General features: G+C 45.1%; 1 protein-coding gene across 2 annotated transcripts in view; it reads right to left on the bottom strand.

Annotated features, from left to right (window-relative positions):
• ADGRV1 (adhesion G protein-coupled receptor V1) overlaps positions 1 to 20,244 on the bottom strand; it is a 2,479,945-nt gene that overhangs the window by 1,252,129 nt on the left and 1,207,572 nt on the right. For both annotated transcript variants that reach the window (XM_069627623.1, XM_069627624.1), the window contains 3 exons: positions 15,907 to 16,380; positions 4,836 to 4,982; positions 2,385 to 2,556 (listed from right to left, as the gene is read on the bottom strand). In XM_069627623.1, the coding sequence (XP_069483724.1) occupies positions 2,385 to 2,556; positions 4,836 to 4,982; positions 15,907 to 16,380 (793 nt within the window). The remainder of the gene's footprint in view (positions 1 to 2,384; positions 2,557 to 4,835; positions 4,983 to 15,906; positions 16,381 to 20,244) is intronic.

Below are 20,244 nucleotides of genomic sequence, written 5' to 3'. Positions count from 1 at the left end.
TTGTATTAATCTGTTTGGCTTGACCTGCATGACATGAAACTTTGCACGCACATGATTTGACCCTGATTATGTGCTTTGCTCTGACTATGGAGTGAAAAGTGTTAACCCAAAACTCTATTCTGTAACAGTGGACAAATGAATGAAATGTCTGTTTTTCGGGATGCCTATCCACGTGTGATGAGAGGAGACCATCATGGTCAAGAAGCAAAGAGTGTGCCTTGAGTGGCGGGGGAGGGGTGCTGGAGATGAACTTAACTCCACTGCATCCTTATCCTCTAAGCCAGGGTCTAGAATTCCTGTAACTCTTTCAGTAGTGATAAGGGAAAGATAGGTGCAATATTAGGCAATGGGATGACTTCCGACAAAGGGACTTCATGTAGTCATCCACTCACTTCCAACCGAGAGACCAATGAACCATCACTCCATATTTAACAGATTGCCAATCATAGAGTCGCAAGTGAACATCTCCAGCTAGATCTTGCCAAATTCTTCCAGGATGTAGCGCATCACTCGGTTTTTCAGACAAGCAGTGTACCCTCAACTTCAGGTAAAGGATTAATTAGGCACCCCTGACGCAATGAGGGAAATTCCAAATTAGGCCATTTGGCCACACTGACAGCACATCAAAATTAGGCCAACCAGCCGCACTGAGAGCACATCAAAATAAGGCCACGCTGACACAATGAGAGTACTTCTAAATTAGGGCATCCTGCCACACTGACAGCACATCGAAATTAGGCCACACTGCCACAATAAGAGGACTTCTAAATTAGGCCATTCTGCCACATTGACAGCACATCAAAATTAGGCCATCCAGCGGCACTGAGAGGACATCAAAATAAGGCCACGATGCCACATGGAGAGTACTACTAAATTAGGGCATCCTGCCACACTGACAGCACATCCAAATGAGTCAATCCTGCGACAAGGAGAACACATCGAAATTAGGCCAACTGGCGGCACTGAGAGCACATCAAAATAAGGGCTCACTGCCACAATAAGAGGACTTCTAAATTAGGCCATTCTGCCATACTGACAGCAAATTGAAATGAGTGAAATCCTGTGACATGCAGAGCACATCAAAATTAGACCACGCTGCCACAATGCGAGTACTTCTAAATGAGAAAATCCTGCCACACTGAGAGCACTTCTAAATGAGGCCACCGAGCGACGAGGAGAGCACTTTTAGATTAGGTGTTCTAGGCAAAACAGGAGCACTGCTCAATTCGATCACCCCGTCGCAATGAGAGCACGTCTGCCTGCCCCGAGAATCCGATGAAAGCGAAGTCCCTGCTATCATTATTGCCCTCATGCGGGTATATAAATGCAATACAATGAACATGTGTGCATCAAGTATGTACAACGGACGCATGATGTCACACTCTAGTATGTTCTCCCAATGTGCATGGTCAATGCATTTGCAATGTAGGCACAGTCAAGGGGCAGGAGGGAGAGTAGGGCGAGTGCTAAAGCTGCAAATTGGCATGTACAGAAATAGGGGGACATGGAAGTGGGGGAGGAGCCTCAATGAGGGGTGTGACAGTAACATTCAAAACAATAACAACTGATCACTGTGTGAATGTATTGATAACAAGGGGGGATGAAATGATATTAGAATTAAGCAGGATTGACCTAGAAATGGTTTGTGTTGTCCATACAAGTGAAACCTCGGGTTAAGGTAGGGGGGCGGCCAGGGGCCAGACCGGAAGTGTGTATGAAATGCACCAATGATGGGGATGGGCATGGCATGTGACCATCTGACAAGTGTTTTTGCAATACCCTAAAATAGAAGAACAATTACACTTTCACATGGCTTTGCACTGTCATTTTAAATGTAGTAGTCTTAAGAAATGGAATATTTCTGAACAAATTAATCAATCGATTACCCAAATGAAAACTCATTATACATCCATTAACCTCATATTAAATATCATTGTGTTTGAAAATCACTTTAATACAGGTGCCTTTTACAGTTCCCCGTCACTGCTTTTAAAACCTGTGCCGTGTATTTTGGATTTAAAATGCCGTGTTGTAGTATGTGCAGTTTGTAGAAGTAGTTTGACGTTGGAGACTAATGGGGCCGGATTTACAAAGCATTTTTCAATAGGATTTTATGAAAAACGCTTTTATAAAACATGCCCATGATGACTGAAAAGACTGTCCATGTGTCACTCTGAGGCTGACATGAGATCTTCGAGAGGAGGTTAACAGCTGTTCACCAACATGTGGTTTAAACAAACGTACAGAACACACATGAAGTTGTATGTTCCTCGCATGCGTTGGCAAAGAACTACAGCGCTGAGCAAGTTAGACCTTTCCAGTCGCATCCTCTTCACCATTTAATCATCCTTAGAATTCTGGGGCTCTTGAGGGAAAGCACTTACCAAATTCTGGAGCAACGGTACCAGGATGCGCTCCTTCTGGCATTGTACCAGCAGGATAGCCAGATCTCCAGTTAACCCTTAACGGACCAAACAATCCCCTTCTGGAAAGGGTTGCTAGGCTGGCCCCCGCAGAGATGTTGGTGAGCCGAAAGGCGACCGAGTCAAAGCCAACCTGTGGAACGAGAAAGATAACATTGCCACGTTTAGATGGCTAACTTTAATGATTTAATGCAATTCAGTCCAAGAAGAACCGTTCATACAAAACACATGCAATTCAATTCATTGACATTTTAAAATACATTATTAAATAAACAAATACCATAAAAATGGGGAAAGTACGTTAAGAGACTACGATACGACCCCTATTATTTACATTCCCAAACCATCATGATATCACATTGCACTCAAAACACTGCTGCTACATCAAAGTTTTGGGAGGATAGTTTAGGGGCAACATGCTCGCCTTGGATGCAATACCACGCAGAGAAACACAGGTTCGATCCTTGGGTCCGCGCTTAGAAACCTCTGGGTATTAAGCGCGTTATAAATAACCTATCATATTATATCAATACACTTTCAAGGCTATTTCCCTTTGAAAGGCCTGCCATACCTTTGCAATTGCCATTGGCATTGATGTACTCCAGACAAAATAATTCATTTTGCATCTCACACAGCCCATCTACGTGTTTCATGCAGTACCTAACATAGTACGTGCTCATATATTTACAAGAAGTAATCACATGTCCAGATATTTCCATCACCGCAGAATCACAGCTCAGCCTACAGCATCGTTTGACCTTGGGCACACCTAACCAGGCGCCAATAATATCTAAGACGGGTAACTTATTTAGCCTTATTAACATACAAATCCATCTCAGAACTGGACAAGGAAACTGTAAGATATACTTCTGGGATTTGCCAATCATAACATTCTTTCTAGCGAAGATATTCAAGGAAACAAGTTTAGATACAAGGTCGTGGTTGGCAACCCAATCCCATTGCACTGCCTTTTTTCTAGAAGATCTTTGAAGCACACCTCCACCTTCCCCCCCAAACAAGACACCATGCAATTCTTTTAAATAAACGGTCATTAAAGGCCTTAAATTATATTAAAGCTGGACTCGCCATATTCACAATCGCATCTTAACACCGTATTAGTCTCGCTGCACTTTCTTTATATATACAACTGTCTTCTATTTATTTTGATTAATGCTGCCAGTGAAGTCAGTCCAAGCCCCAAACGCACTGCTTCTACTGGGGTCGTTCTGGACAGCCCCAAAACCTGCAGCCAAATAGTACGCTCTAAAAATTAGCCCACACGTCACACTCCGTAAAGCAGCACTGTAGATCATAAGCCATACTAGCAACCAGCGTATACAGTGAGATCATACCAATAAGGCGATACTCAGAATCGCTAGAAACCAAGTTATTAATTAGCAGCATAATAGCCGCTGCCTTCATGTGTCGCTTCTTTAGAAGCACTTTCCTTTTGAGCGCAAATGTCATGGCCCAAATAGCAATAGTTGTCTTGTCTATCTATTTGGCAGTCTTTCAATGCAATTCTTTGCTTATGTTTCTTCACTTTACCAAACCTCATGAACTTCGATTATGATTCCCGTTGTGTTCTTTGTAAACTGGCATGCAACAATGTTACAGACACTGGCCTTAGGAGTCATCAGTAACCTCATGTGTCAAACAATGTTGGAGATTGTGACATATAAACGACAATTTCTGATGGGAGTAGTTGAGTGGTTATTTTAATGCAAGAAAGCACAATCATGTTAGAATCAGTGGCTTCCTTGGAGAAACCAGCAACCCATGCAATAGGCGCTAAAGACATCATCATTGTTTAAATCATCCAAGATACACTTCATCCCGTACTAGCGAATACAGGCGAGAAGCTGACGACTCCTATGTTCACATTACACTGATTGTCCAAGAGTCACTCCATCCCAGACAAGGGGAAACAACTCTCACACCTTATATTAGGCGTGAAGCACAGGACGCTTTATTATCAAACAACCGTCTTCAAAATTGGAGCACCTGACCAAGTAAGAGGAAGCTGAAAATAAGATTTTGACAAAGAAATTCCCTGCGCCCTTACTTTAACAATGTTATTTGTATCATGTTCTGCCTTGAAAAGTGAAGCTTCATCTTCCAAGCCAAGATCAAACATAAAAATAGCTTACTTTTAAGTGGCTTTGGAAGTGTGGCCCGATGTACACGCTAGAAAGCAACCCACCACACCCGGGTAGGATTCCCAGGCATTTGTGCAATCACTTGTTATGATTGTACACGTTTATTGGATTTTAATGCAGAAATGTGACGATTTTTAAAACAAATCAAAATTAACTAAACAATACAGAAATTGCTTTGTTTCAGCGTGGATGTCAATTCCAGCTGAATGATAGTGGTAGGTCGGCATCAATAAATCGCACTTCCTCATTCTACCTCTGAGTTGGCAGCATCATCGGGGACCATCACGGATGCTGGCTTCCCACCGTCCTTCAGGATTTGAGGTGCATTGACCGTACTTTCTCCAATTAGGCTTACATTGGTCAATTCAAGTGTAAAATTAAATCCAGGTGAAAGGAATACCTAAAAAACAAACATCATACATTTGACGTATTCTCTAAAATTCTACACCTTTTAAAGAAATCTCAACATACAGTAGTTATCATCAATCAATAAGAATGTCACCTGTTTGGTATCATCAGATACCTGTCAGATATCAATTTCTAGCTACGACACTCCTTCCCATTCCTTGCTTGATAATTTTCTACTTGCAATCCATTGTGGCAAACTACTGAGATCCGGGTGAAAACACTGCTGAGGATGTATCGGTCAGCCATCTTTGACTAGTCACTTTCACTACTTTGCCATTACTTGTGCCCGCTGTCAATAAGAGTGGTAATATTATGCAATAGTCTTCCAATCCCAAATATTAGAGCCTTTTGATTATATGTTTGTGTGCAGTTGTTGCTTTTTTTTTTTAGCAATAAATACAATTCTTAAACCTATGCATTCTCTCCCAAATATTTCCAAAATATGAAAGCTCTGAATAGAAAACGTGTTAGTGAATTGCAACCTGCGTCAAGTTTGCTCATATAATTTTTATTTACAAAATGGGCAAAACTAATCTATTATTTTATTCTAATTTTTAAATTGGAAGCAGCTACTATTTCCCATCCCCAGTCTTGCTTGGTCTGCTTTTGAAGGGGTCACATTCCTGAGTGTGAAAGCGCGCATGTCTATTGTGTTGTTGCTGGTTCTGGGTGTCATCTTTGTTAGTGTTTATTAGCTTCTTGCTCAACTAACTGACGTTTTTGTTATAAAATGAAAATTATATTCGTGAGCTTTAACATATGGGTGTGTTTTTGCAAAGTTATTAGCGCCTTGAGTGCTCAAGGGAATCTCTCTGAAATGCTGAACGGTGTTAACTAACGTATGAGTGCGGATGTGAACTGTCATGTCACTGGCCTTTCAGTGAGAAAGCTAAGGGCGCGGCCGTTCACATCGCTAGTACTTACGTGACTAAAAGCAGCCGAAGTTATGTGTGGGTTTCCTCTACAGAATGTCCACTTTTTAAGAAAATTACATAATTATTGCTGTGGCTTATGACTTGTGGGGGGGATTGTGAATATTGCACACTAGACTGAGTACTCCTTCTTTATTAACTATTTTCCCCAATTTGGCCAGATGCGGGGTGTGAGGAGGAGTCTCTGTTTTCTAAACCGCCTATTGTAGCTAAACCAATGCAGCTTAATGAGTGTCATCACTACCCTTTTACTGCAGACCTCTTCCCTGCACTCCTGCAAGCTCCGCTGCAGCTACTTCCCACCGCTATCTCCTGATACCATGAAGAAGAGGAAGAAGTCAGGCCCACGCCCACCATGTGCCCCCCTGCTGGTCTCCTCCACTATCTGCACCCACCTTGCACAATGTGATTGGTCAGCACAAGCTCACGTCATCAGGTCACATGATGAGGAAGAGCCAGAGCCACAGGGAAATAAGCACACCCCCATTCCAAATATATCTCTTGCTCGCACAGCTGGGTTCCCGCGCTAAGACCCACCACCATCCACTGAGGCTGACAAAACACAATTAATCTCAGAACCGTTATCGCCACCCTGGCTTGGCTGCCCAGGCCCCCAGCAATTTTAATTGATCACCACACATCTGTTATCATGACTTTTGCCCTGCCCTCCCATGCAGCCCATCTTCCAGAGCATCACAGCTGCTAATTTAGAATGACAACTCTGAGGCAATCTAAGACCATTCCTAAGGCTGACTTCTCAAGGCAATTTAGCACTGCCATCTTTGCTTTTCTTACAAATGTGCCAGTATCCACCTTCTGTTTTGCTCCAATCCATTTTGATCCATTGGTGCTCTGCAGCAGTTGTTTGCTCTGCATAACAGTGCATTACAAATCACTAAATAAAATAAGGTAACAGAAGCAAGGAATATTTCTATGACTCCATATTTGGCTTCTGAGAATCACAAAGTGCAAAGGACAGAGCTCCTGATCCCCAAATTTAAGGCAAGGCACCATACACCCCCTCACCTGGGCCATACGCACCTTTCAACCGAATGTCACATCATCCACCTTCCCCTGCATAGCAGCCCATCCACAGGCAATAGCATCGCCACCCAAACACTCTTTCATACTCATTAACATGCAGTCCTCATCAAAACATGTAGAAGACATAGCTGACCTAATCAGACATCACATAATGGAAACTTTTTACAACACTACATTCTGGATCATACCCACAACCATCATCAATGCCCTCATCTAGGATGAGTAAATTACAAACACAAAACTGTGGCCAGCTTTGCCCCCCTAAACAAATCCATTCAGCTACTCATGGCATTCGCCTCCCCAGCAAGCACCAACTTTGATAGCCTATTAAAAAAGCCTCCCACTCTCATCCATTCACCATATCTTCTTACATATAATGTACAGACTCCCCCAACCAAAGGGCCTAAAAAACATAATGAAATAACTTTACTACAGTCTCCACTTAGTGACACTCAAACAAAGGTGAATGAGGGGGGATTGCTTAGGGGAAATGCGTTTGTCTTGGAAGCAAGAAAATGCAGCGCAAAACAGGTTCAAATCCCTATCCTGCGCTTAGAAAGCAATCTCTGGTGTTAAGCGCATTATAAAAGAACAATTATAATTAGAATACCTACTATGTTGATGTTGAGCTCCATGGAGCAAGACCGTGAAATACACTTTCCACTCTTTCCTCACCCCCTAGAAGTAACCTTGCTTTTCCTTTCCCACACCTGTTCCAAAGGCAACACACAGTACTATCATACACCTCACTTTCCTGGGAAAAACCCTAGTTGCATGGCCCACATTGACAATAGCAACCTTCACCGTTCCTACACTTTGACATGTGACGTATCAGCAGCACCAAAGGCCCTTCCATTCAGGTAGTGGAGGATGCTGTAGGCTTCACCAATAAATGGGAATCCCCAGTTTAATAGGCTGTTAGGTCTACCAGCAGAATTTGATGTAGTTGGCCACCGGGCGTTCCTGTCCACTCTCTCAACTTGCACAACCTTCAGCAAACTGTATTCAAATGGTTGACCTCTTATCTGGCACCATGACTGCAGCTTTTTCTAGCTGGAGGCATCCAGGTTCCTCCATTACGCCCACAAACTTCCTGCCTTGCTGGATAATATACATTCTTTACATGTAATCACTGGGGGCACTGCTGGCAGAAGAGGACCTCAATCTATACCATACTAGCTATAGCCAGCTTTCTCTACCAGTATCCTAAGTACAGTACACAACATCCACTGCCTGAAAATCATCACTCAGACTCGTACAATCCTTGGTGTTTCTGGGTACCGGAAAATGTATTCTACAATGACTGAATTCTTTGAAAGCCTCTGTGAAGGATCCCACAAAAACACAGCTAGTGGCTAGTGACATAAGCCTTAAGCGAATCTGCCCACACTAAACACATGTGCTCATTCTTCTCTGTTGATCAATATCAACACACACCTCTCTTTCTGCATCCAAAAAAGCCCAATCTGCATTATACTAACTGAGACCCGTCTGAAAATTAGTACCCAATGAGATATGAGCAGCCAGTTTGGCTGCACACAGTGTGACCAATGCCTACTGTTACATGCTTGCATTCTGTGCAATCCTGTGTTAGTGGGCCGCCACTTACATTTAATCATCAAGGTCATCAAAGGTCACCAAACGCATGATTATGTCCTAAATAAACATCTAACGTTTTATCTCACCTTCCAACTTCCCGCTCAACAATTGAAGCCTTAGTGGTTTCCAATTTGCTTTGAAGTAATGTCTTCCTCTACAGCTGCTACTCTTCTCCCAATTATTTCCACATTAATTATATTCTATCAATACAGTTCATCCTGTCCACCTAGCCGACTCTCAAACTTAGGTGGGTTTTCTCAACTGTTTTAACATTTGCATTATATCAGTATTTAAAATTGCATTGTGAAACCTAGGCCTTTCTCCCTCTATTCAGGATTCTCAAACATAGGTGGGTTTTCCTCCTGTTTTAAAATGTGCATTGTATCAGTATTTAAAATTGCATTGTGAAACCTAGGCCCTTCTCCCTCTATTCAGGATTCTCAAACTTAGGTGGGTTTTCCTCCTGTTTTAAAATGTGCATTGAATCAGTATTTAAAATTGCTCCTGTTTTAAAATTTGCATTGTGATTGTTCCTTAATTCTGAGTATCGCCTTCTTGTCCAATTGCTCAACCGTCTTGCTTCGCGCTGCCTCGTCTCATCTGCTTGCACCCTACCCTGTGTCCTTCCCTAGTGTTCTCCCCTTCCCTCTCCCTTCCCCCTCTCTCCTCTCCCCATCTACCCTATGGTGCTCTCTGTCTCTCCTATTTTTTCTAATTGCTTCTCTATCAACTATCCTGCTCTCCTCATTAAATCTGGTAGGAAGAAGTTTAAAAAGGACATCCTGGTCACCAACCTAGGCCTCCCTATCGCTAACACCTATACCAGTGCCTCCTCTAGGCAAACCCTCACCGACATCCTCTTTGTTGTTCCCTCGCCAGACCTATGGACTCTACATATGGTCTCTGAGTTCCCTCCTCTCTCTTCTTCTCCCATTAATTGTGGCATCCGGTGGGATGCCCTCCTGGCCTCCTTTCACTCCTCTAAGGTCATCATTAATGTTTATGTGAATGGCACCATCCTGGTCCAAGGCCCTCAGGCCAACCTTCACCTCTTCGATAGACGCTTCCTGCGCCTTATCAATTTATTTTCTTCTCCTGCTGTCCCCTCTACACCCTCCACGGTTTCCTCGCCTCCCTCTGCTGCCTTCTCCTCGGCTACCTTGCCCTCTCCTTCACTTTCTGCCCCCCCTCAGGCTCCTTCTACACCTCTGCAGGGCATACCTCTGATTTGTACCCCTCCCCGGAAGTCTTTCAAGGATGGAAACCTTAGCCATATTGCCACTCTTAACTCTCGCTCAGCTGTCAAACACTCCTCAGACATCTGCCACCTTCTGGAGGAACTTGACCTCGATGTCCGCGGTCTCACCGAGACATGGTTCACAGCCAGCTCTGTCACAAGCTTTGATACGCTCCTCCCCGATGACTACAAGATCCTCTCCGCCCCCTGATCCAACTGTTCTGGAGGGGGTGTAGCCTTGATCTTTCCTGAGTGGACTCCTGCCTCTGTCGTTCCTATGCAGGCCTACTCCTCTTTCAAATGCCTCATCTGCAGGCTCTCTCTTTCCCCTAGCCATTCCCTTGCTGTGGCTACCATATATCGGCCACCTGGTCAGATCTTCCCCTTCCTCTCTGAGTGGGCAGACCTCTCCTCTTCCCTCCTGGTCTCGACCACTCAACTCCTCCTTCTTGGAGATTTTAACATCCACCTGGATGCTTCCTGTCCTCCCTCTGGACTCTTTCGCAACCTCTGCGACTCTCTCTCACTCTCTATTCTCCCCTCTGTCCCGACTCACTCTGCAGGGCACACTCTGGTTGTTCTGATCTCCTCAGACCTTCCCCTTTCTGTCCCTCTCACCACTCCTCTCTCCTGGAGTGATCACGTTCTCCTTTCCTCCCATCTCACCCTCTCTACCCCCTAGGCCAAGCCACTTCCATCATTGCCGCCCACCTTCTCGGTCATCCGATCCATGAAGCGCGTTTCAGTTGAGGCTTTCGCCAACACTTTCTCACACCCCCCTCCCACTTTGGCTGACTCTCACCATGACACAGCCCTTTCCATGCTCCACACTGCCATTTCTGATACTCTTCATATTCTTGCCCCTGTCATGAGAATCCACCTGAAGCCCAAAGCCAAGTGCAACTCCTGGTATGACTCAGACCTCGACACCCTTAAACGCAAGTGCAGGGTGGACGAGAGGAAATGGCGTGCTTCACGTACATCCTCTGACAAACTGGCCTGCCGCCTGCTCCAAAGGCAATACCGGCTCTCTGTCCTTACCAAGAAGAGAGCTCATATCCAAGTCCGTGTCTCTGCGGCATCTAACAACTCAGCTGAACTCTTTAAAATCTGCAAGGAACTGGCCAACCCTGCTGCAGTCTCTACCTCTCCTGTCCCTTCCCAGGCTCTCTGCATGGCGCTGGTTTCTCACTTCATCTCTAAAACTCAGGACATCCTGTCCTCACTCTCCTCCTGCTCTTCCTCAGGCCCTTCTGCAGCCACCTCTCCTCCCTCCTTCTCCGCCTTTCCCCTGTTCTCGGCAGACGAGGTTTCTAGACAAGTCCGGTCTATGAAAGTCTCGTCAAAACAGGTTCACCCCTGTTCCTCCAAAGCCATCAAAGAGCACATCGACTCCCTCGCTCCAGCCCTGGACGACTTCTGCAACCACTCCTTCGCCACTGGAGTCTTCCCATCCCCCTGAAGCACTCCCTTTTGCACCGTCTTCTTAAGAAACCCTTGGCCGACCCCTCCTGCCCGGCTAACTATCACCCAATCTCCATCACTCCCTTCCTGGGCAAACTCCTAGAAAAGCTGGCCATCTCCCAGCTTAATCTCCACACTGAGTCTGTTGGTTGTCTTCATGACCATCAGTCTGGCTTCAGAGCTGCCAGAAGCATGAAAACTGCTCTCCTGAACAGCCGTGAAGACCTGCACTCCAAAATCGATTCTAACAACCCTGTGTCCTCATCCTGCTTGATCTCTCTTCTGGCTTTGACACAGTCAATCATGCCATCCTGCTCAGATGCCTCTGTGATAACCTGGGTATCACTGGTCAGGCCCTAGCATGGCTGACTTCTTTCCTCTCTGACCGACCCTGCCAGGTCCAACTTGGGTCCTTCCTCTATGCTATCTGTTTCTCTACATGTGGTGTCCCCCAGGGGTCTAACCTCTCTCCCTGGCTGTTCAACCAATACCTGGCACTTCTTGCCCACTGCATTGCCGCCCTCTGCCCCAACTGTCTATGCTATGCGGATGAACCTCAGCTCATTTTCAGGCTACCTTTGGCCACCTCTTCTCCGTCTCTCATCACTGACAGTCTGTCTGCTATCCAGGAGTGGTGTGACGCCAATGACCTCTGCCTTAATGCCAGTAAGACTGAGATTCTCCTCATCAGCACCCCCACTCCCTCCTTTCCTGTCACTCTTTGGCCGGCCTCTCTTGGCCCTCTTCTTGCTCCCACCTGCGAGGCTAAAAACCTTGGGGTCATCTGCGACTCCACACTCTCCTTCTCTCCTCACATGTCTGACGTCTCCAAGAAGTCACACTACCAGCTGCATCTCCTCAGAGGTATTCTTCCTTTCCTCTCCTTCCCCCAGAAGCTCACTGTCTCCAGAGCTCTTGTTCTCTCTAGGCTGGACTATTGCAACAGACTCTTACTAAATCTGCCTGCCTCTACACTCCGTCCTCTGCAACTCATCCAGAACAGGACTGCGAGACTTGTCCTTGGCCTCAAGCCCAGGGATCGTATCTCTCCAGGACTGAAATCTCTGCACTGGATCCCATTGGCTGCGAGGATTAAGTTCAAAACCCTCGGCATTGTCCACAAGGCCTTCTGGGGCCTGGGGCCTCAATACCTTCAACTCTCTCTTCCTAAATATCTTCCTTCTCGAGCTCTTCGCTCATCCGCCTCCAACTCCCTCAGGGTCAGTCGCTTCTCCAAACAACGAATTGGTGGTAGATCTCTTTTTTCGGCTGGTGCCTCCCTGCCCCCCTGAAACTTGAGGAGAACCATCTCCAGTTCCGGAAGCACCTCAAAACCCTTCTCTTTGCTTCTGCTTTTTCTCCTCCTCTCCCCTGCGGACCTCCTGGCTGAACTGAAACTGCACTGGTTACCTGGTCACCCTCTGATCTCGGTCCCAGGTCCCTCCCCCGCCAGTCTCACACAGCTGCACTGCCTGCCCGGCAACCCCCACACTTGGGGACTGTTTCTGTATCCCAACAGTCCCACTATCAGCACTTGACACCTGATTTCTGCACTTACCTATGCACTTGCCACTTGCTGGCCGTTACTTTACTTATTGATATTATTCTATTCCCATGTACTGCACTCTTCCTCCCCCACCCCCGCACTTTCCCCTTCCCCCATCCCATGCACTTGCGCGATCTGAATAACACTTGGCCTAGTTGGATCATTGTCTGTCCTCCCTTCGTTCCCCCTCCCTTGCCTCGTCGCGCCTTGAAACACTTGTGAATAGGCACGTTACAAATGCCATATCATATCATATCATAGCAGTATGGCAACTAACTTGCCGATTATGGAGACTAGAAAACTACTTGCGACAAAGCCATTGTCAGACTTTGGGAAGTCACAAAGGAATAAACCAAACACAATCTTTTTCCTGATACACTCCAACACCGTGAAAAGATTTACATGGAAGACCCAGGCCTCTACACATTCGAATAAACCTGGCCACATTACAACCTAAGAACGGTATCCTGTGGTTTTCTGACCGTAATTGTTACAAAGTAAGTTACTTCCAAGTAATTACTTCGAAAAAACTTTAAATTATATAAGTGGTTGTGGGTTATGGGGTTAAACGGGTTGGAGAGGGGCTTAGGGCAGGGGTACTAGTGAAGGGGAAGAGTCGGCACCCCCTAATAAACAAGTAAATGTAAGTGGTTTTTCGAAGTAATTACCGTTGGAAAAATGGCATTGAACCCTAAGAACATCCTACTTCCTCCAGTTCATTTGTTTATGGGGTTGCCCTTCCTGTATAGCACTAAGCATGAGCACACAGTTTCTTCATAGCATTGAGGCAATGGTGCACATTGAAAGTAAACATGTGAGAGTCTGAAATTAAATCTAGATATATCTGCAGTAATTAGCATGTTTTTCTACAGTGGACAGATACAATTCACACGATCTTGTACTAGGCCTGGCTGTTTTTGGAAGGATTCCAGAGGTTAGAACCATGATCATAGAATGCGCCACCCCCTATAAAGAAGCAGTATTGGCTGTTTGAAAATGAGCAGGTTATAGGAGGCTGACATCAGGCATCAGGTCAGCTGGTACCGTGGGGCCCCACCATGAATTGCCTTGTGGATCACACATAGCATCTTGAAGTCAATGCGTGTTTTAACCAGCAGTCCATTTGAAACCGTCAAAAGGCGAGCAATGTGAGTGTTGATTTTTCAGGCCAAAGGCAAGTCAGGAAGCCTTCTCCGATATCCTTTGCAAGATGTGTAGTTTTTTTGCGGGAAATCCGCACCAATTTTTAAGTTGGGACATAAAAGTGCAAGCACGCGGCCGATCTTTTAGAGAATCTGTAAAGAGTGGAGGGTGACCCATGTACTTGTCCACTACCACCCATCCTCACAAGGTACCTTTCTGAGTGCTGTCTTTTCAGGCCTGGTTGTCGGTATGCCTCTTCTATTTGCATGGATAGGTGCGGTATTAGCATACTTGAGCGAAGAACATTTGACCTTTTCAACCTGACCGAATTTTTTTTTTTTTTAGGTTATATTAAATAAATATATGGGGAGGGGTAAGGGAATAGGTTAAGGTGGGGGGGAAGTGGGAAGGTGCGGGGGTCTCCCCCTTTATTTTCAAACAAAAAAACAACCAATGAAAATTAGGTCAAATTGGAAAAGGTCAAATATTTTCGATCAAGTAGATCTAAACCCAGGTGCCACTGCACTATACAAAAGAAACATCTATTGCATTGTCAGAGCCTAATATTACTTTTTAACCCCTTCCAAACCCATGTATTGTAAGCCTTATCTGTAAACCTTGAACTATTTAGCCTCGGCCAATGCCAGGAGGTGGCAGACGATAGTGACATTGCCTCAAGGGGTGCAGCTTCAATCAACTCAGAGGGAAGGGCTGAAGCACTTTCTTAACAGACCTTCTATATGTAAAGCCCTGGTGTGTGAGGGGGTCTCCCTCCGGAGTAGTAATTTGGCATTTGAGGCTGCACTAAGCATACTATGGCAGCACCTGAAAGGCATTTAATTTGATATAATGATTTTCTAGGGATACCATGCAAGCATCGGGGCATATGTGGCAGCACTTGGCATACAATGACTCCACTTGCACATGAGGTTTTATACCTTAATGCATGGAGACTAGAGCAGGCATATGATGGCATTAGTAAGGTATTAAACATACCATGTTTGTATTTTTGTAGAGTGATATGCTCACCCCTTCAGGCTTTCCTGGTGCATACTTTTAGAAAAATGACAGCATGAATATTATTACCTAAATTAGTGGTACTGAAGGCTGTACCTGGTATATGATAGCAGCACCTGCATATGTTAGGGCATGTCCTACATATGATGGATACACCAGCCATATAATGACAATATCGGGGCATTTGAAGATATAATTGACATATTATACCAAGACCTGGACATGTGGGCAGTGCCTTAGGTTCCACGTGTTAAAATCGCGGCAGAAATGGCCATGAACACAAAATATTGCGGCAAAAATGCTGTGGTTTTGACGCCGGAATCCATGTAAAGGATGCGGGGGACACCCCCGCAACCCTCAGACTTATTATATCATTTAAGGAGAGCGGGGGACACCCCCGAAACCCCAGCTTCCCTTAAATGGTGTAATGGGGTAATGGGGTACACCTTTAACTGGTCAAACCACGGCAGTTTTGCCGCGAGTTAACTGGCAATATTTTTGCCGCAATTATATTACTCCATACCGTGCTTTACATATGGAGACTATACCATTACTCAGATAGCATTATAGGAGGGGGCAGGTGGAGTAAAATAGCAGCACCTGTACTATGGGGCTATCCCTTTCATATGGTGACTTTATCTGGGTTATGATGGAGTCTGATGTGTCTATTGTGGCTGCACGAGGCAAAAATTGGCGGCACCTGTGAGGCTATACCTTACATATGCACCCACAAAGTGGCACACACCCTCACACTAGCCATACAACCTCACTCTGACCCTACATCTACACCTACACTCAGGCATTAGAATACATTGCCTACACGATTGGCATTAACAGGAAATAGCATTAGGGTCTTTGGCATACAGTCTGCATCGCACATGAAAAAGTGTTATTTCAAGGCACCCACATGTTACAGTTTCTGGTGAACACTGACCTGGCTGCTTATTGGCACTGTATCCACCTCATAGCCGGCACCACCTTTAATGAATACTCTCCCCACAGTCTTCTCTGTGAGGATCTTTTGTTCTTGGTTTCCGGATGAGATTCGATACTCAGCCGAGACATTGCCGAATGCTCCAGCAAGGCGAGTGATGTTAATCTGAATGTAGCGACTCAAGTCTGCCCCAACAAATATCGCCTGCCTCCTGGAGTAAAGGACGAACACCCCGTGTGGGTCATCATTGGCAAACACAGTCAATTGTGAAACCCGTCTCTCGAGGTCCAGCTCCGCTCCCCCGTCCACAGCCGTGAGCTGCACCATGTAGGTCTCATCCAGCTCTGGCACATCGTCGGGGGCCAGCTGGAGAATGATGGTGGCTGTGCTCTGCTTGTCGCTGATGGTCACCGAGCCATTAGTTGAGAGGAAATCGCCAGTCATATCGGAATCACTGTGCATTGCCCAGTACACCTTAAAAAACAAAGAACAACCTGCTATAATGAAAAGCAATCCATAGATGAGAATATCACCAAACAATAATAAGCAAGAGGTCATCAAAACCGAGAGGATCCGCGTGAACCTATGTCAATTCCATACCATTAGCAAACGGCTTGATTACAGCTAAACTCATTAGAAACAGAAGCATTGAATTCAATACACCACAGTTTGCAGGCACCAGGATGGCATCACATGAGAGTGACAGCCAAAAGGTATCATAATGCTGGGTCATTTCCAACAGCAGCAATGCTATCATGAATGCACAGAAGCGTTGTGGGCCTGTTGTTTAAACCATTTCAGGGCCATTTAAGCATGATGCAGCAATAGCACCAGGAACTCCGGCTTCGATGGTCAGAAAAAATGAATGAGGCACATGAGCTGCAGCAGCACAAACAGAGTACTTACACCCTGGAAATGTGCAGATCAGTTACACAACCTCCTCGGGTCTGGATGATACCGACGCTAATGTCATTACATTTTCAATGAGCGGACATCTTTTCCTTGCACCGCGGCCATTGACGCCAAGCAGCAGCTGCTTCAGATTATTCCAGCAAGGCGTTGTAAGAGGATTCAATTTAACACTACAGCTAAGTCAATGCCTAGTCTGGGATACTGAATGGAAACCCTTATTGATATATCTTTACGTCCAGTTCATGAGTTCTGGATGACTACCCCTATATAACACCCCTCTCTTGGAATCCCCCTGACCCCACTGAGCCAAGAAGTAGTTCTGTTTTGCAAGTTTAAACGGTTTATTTGATAATTTAAACAATATATATATATATTGACTCCGACCTGTCCATGGATAAACAGGTCAATGCTATCGCTGCATCCTCAGCCTACAACTCCAAAGTCCTCAACGCAGCCAGGCCCTTCTTGGCCCGTCAAAATTGCCTCACGATTGCCAGGGCAATTATCGGGTCAAGACTTGACTACTGTAATGCCCTCCTCGTGGGGACATCCAGCAAAAACCTGGCCAAACTGCAGCTAGCCCAGAACAATGCGCTAAGGGCAGCTACCGGTACCTCTAGAAGAAACCATATCTCCGAAATCAGAAGGCAAGCACACTGGCTCCCTGTCAAAGAGAGAATTGTTTTTAAAACTCTTGCTCTCACACACAAATGCCTTCACGAACTTGCCCCTCCTTACCTGACCAACAGAATTATTAGGCACACCGCCAAGAGACCTCTCAGGTCCCTCTATGCCAACACAATCGTCACGCCTACTACTCGGAAAGTGCGCGCTGGTGGCTCCAGCTTCCCCACCCTAGCAGCCACGCACTGGAACGCTCTGCCACCTCACCTAAGACTCATTCAATCCCACCTAGCCTTCCGTAAGGCTATCAAAACTAGACTCTTTGTTTAACCTGAACCTGTATCGTCCACTGCATATATGCCTACCAATCTGTAACTAAGAGCCCTCCTGGCACCTGTCTGTAATCCTAAGTTTTCTTATCCTCTGTAACAGCGCCTCGATGCCTTATGGGCTGCAAGCGCGCTTAACAAATGCAAAAAAAAAAAAAATATATATATCACACTTTCTAATAAATTAATAATTGAATATCACACTTAATCTGAGCAGTAATCAATAATGGATAGTCCGGCACTAGCACACTTTATAATCAATGATGAGTGGTTATAGGATCGATACGATAGCAAGAATACTTTTATGGTTTCAAATGGATGCAATGTGGAATGAAATGCAGTACAGAAAATAACTTGATAGGATTTCAGCAAAAGACAATGTAATCACTTTCTTGGACAATTCACCCCCCCTTAATGCAATGTAAGGAGATGAATAGAATGGGACTCAGTTCTTAGGAATGCAATCAAATAGAGTTCAGTTCAATTCCCCCCCAGCAGCTTATACAACGGATAGGAGTTTTGAAACACAGACCCAAGTGCTTTGAATATGGTGACAATGCAGTGAGAAATATGCTGAAAATGCTTTTAATTCCCTACAGGAGGTTCAGGGTGAGTGGTATCTAGTTAATATTAGTCCAGGCTCACTCTAGCAATGATTCAGGGATGGTTCTTAAGAGGCAAACGAAATTTAGTAGTTCAGGCAAAAGCAGCTATCTTTTTACAAGTAAAGAAATCGGGCCAAATCGCAAATCGCGGGAAAATTCGCGGGTGTGAGAATCGTGATTACGCAGAAAGTATAAGAAGTGATTCTAAGCTTTCAGAGGAAAGTTAAACCAAGTTCCTAGCCCAAACGGTTCCAGAGATACGGACGATTAAATAAAGGTAGTTTTTCGGATTTGAAATTTTAAAAGTTCAAAGCGACAGGTTACAGCTTGCAGCTAGAAAATGACAGGTGACAGCTTTGCAAATGACAGGTGACAGTTAGGAGGCAGTTCTGGTTAGATTAAAATAGTTTGGATTAGATGATTTTAACTAAGAGATTGGTTCTGCACAGTTCTGCTAGGTACTCACAATATATTTTTGAATTAGGCCTCCCCACGGATCTGGTCAGGTTTTGGACTGGGCTCCGGTTCTGGTCTCGGCACTTCACAGTGATCTGGGTCAGCTCTCTGGTTCTGCTAACAGCGGTCTGGGTCGCTCTGGATCTCTGGCCTCTGGTTCTGGATACTGCTATGCTTTCTCTGGGTACAGCACTGCTTCTGGATCTTTCTGCACAGCTTTCTCTGGATCCAGCGCTGATCTGCACGGCTCCTGGATGCTGCTACCGCTGTTAGGTTTGCTGGATGCTGAGGCCTACTGAGAAGAGTTCTCAGTTTGTGGGTTTAGGCCCTTGCCTTGAGTTCTGAATCAAGTTCTTTGGAGTTTTAAAGTCTAAGTGTTGAATCTGGTATCTTCTGGATGTTGTATGGTCCGGCAGCATGCTCCACAGCAAATGGAATTGAATGTCCTCTCTAGCTTCCAGTGGCTCTTTTATGTCTTTTGAAAATGGGTGTGTGTGCAGCATCACTAGCCAGCCCCTCTTTCAACTTGTCATTGGCCCAATTCTCCCCTCTCCCATGATTGGGGAAGGAACTGTGAGTCAGAGTGATGCTGTAGGTTTTATGGGTCAGAGGATCCTCCCCTGGTCAGTTTGCCCACAAATCTATATTTGATCAAAATGCACATTTCTCAAATACATTGTGGTTTGTCATTGCATGTACATATTACCTATCACATGAGGTAGTCTCTGTCCCAAATCTGCTCTTCCTGAGGGCTTGCATTCAGAAACGGCAACATTTTCGATTTTAGTGGGTTATGCAACCTTGGTTTTTCATTAGAAATTATACACATATACACGGCCTGTCCATACATACTCCAGTAAATTCCCATGTCTCTAGCTTAAACACAGAGTCTGTAGTATCCATAAATAGCAGGGTTTTGCCCCAGAACATCACACAAATTCCCAACGCAAATGTGCACAGAAAAATCACAAGAATTATGGTATCATTTAAATAATTTTGACAAGTCCGCACCATGAGTTATACATCTTTCTTAAAATCATATTCTGGCCAACAGGGGTGTGTCTTTTCAGGTCACATGGTGTAGAAACCAGTTTATCCAGTTTCTGCCAAGCTCAGAGACCCTGCCCCTCCCAGCTTCTGCCAAGAGGAAGCTATTTTACGGCCACCCTAATAAACCATCTGCCTGGGCCCAGGACAGGCCTTTGTTCAACTCCCTGTAGCTGCTCCACCCCTAATCTATTCAGAGATGTGACAACTCCTTTTGGCAAGGGGAAGAGTGGCTGAGCAGGTTTTAACTCCTGTGGGGGTAGATGTCAGGCAGAATTCAGTTTCATTAAGCCAGGTTTCAGATAAAATGTCACTTTTTGTTCCCCAGTTTAAGTCAAGACAATTTTTACATATGCAGCTAGAAT

This window comes from Ambystoma mexicanum, chromosome 6p (assembly GCF_040938575.1).
Source record: "Ambystoma mexicanum isolate Mex_15411 chromosome 6p, UKY_AmexF1_1, whole genome shotgun sequence".
Lineage (NCBI taxonomy): Eukaryota > Metazoa > Chordata > Amphibia > Caudata > Ambystomatidae > Ambystoma > Ambystoma mexicanum.
This window is presented reverse-complemented; position numbering and strand designations above follow the sequence as displayed.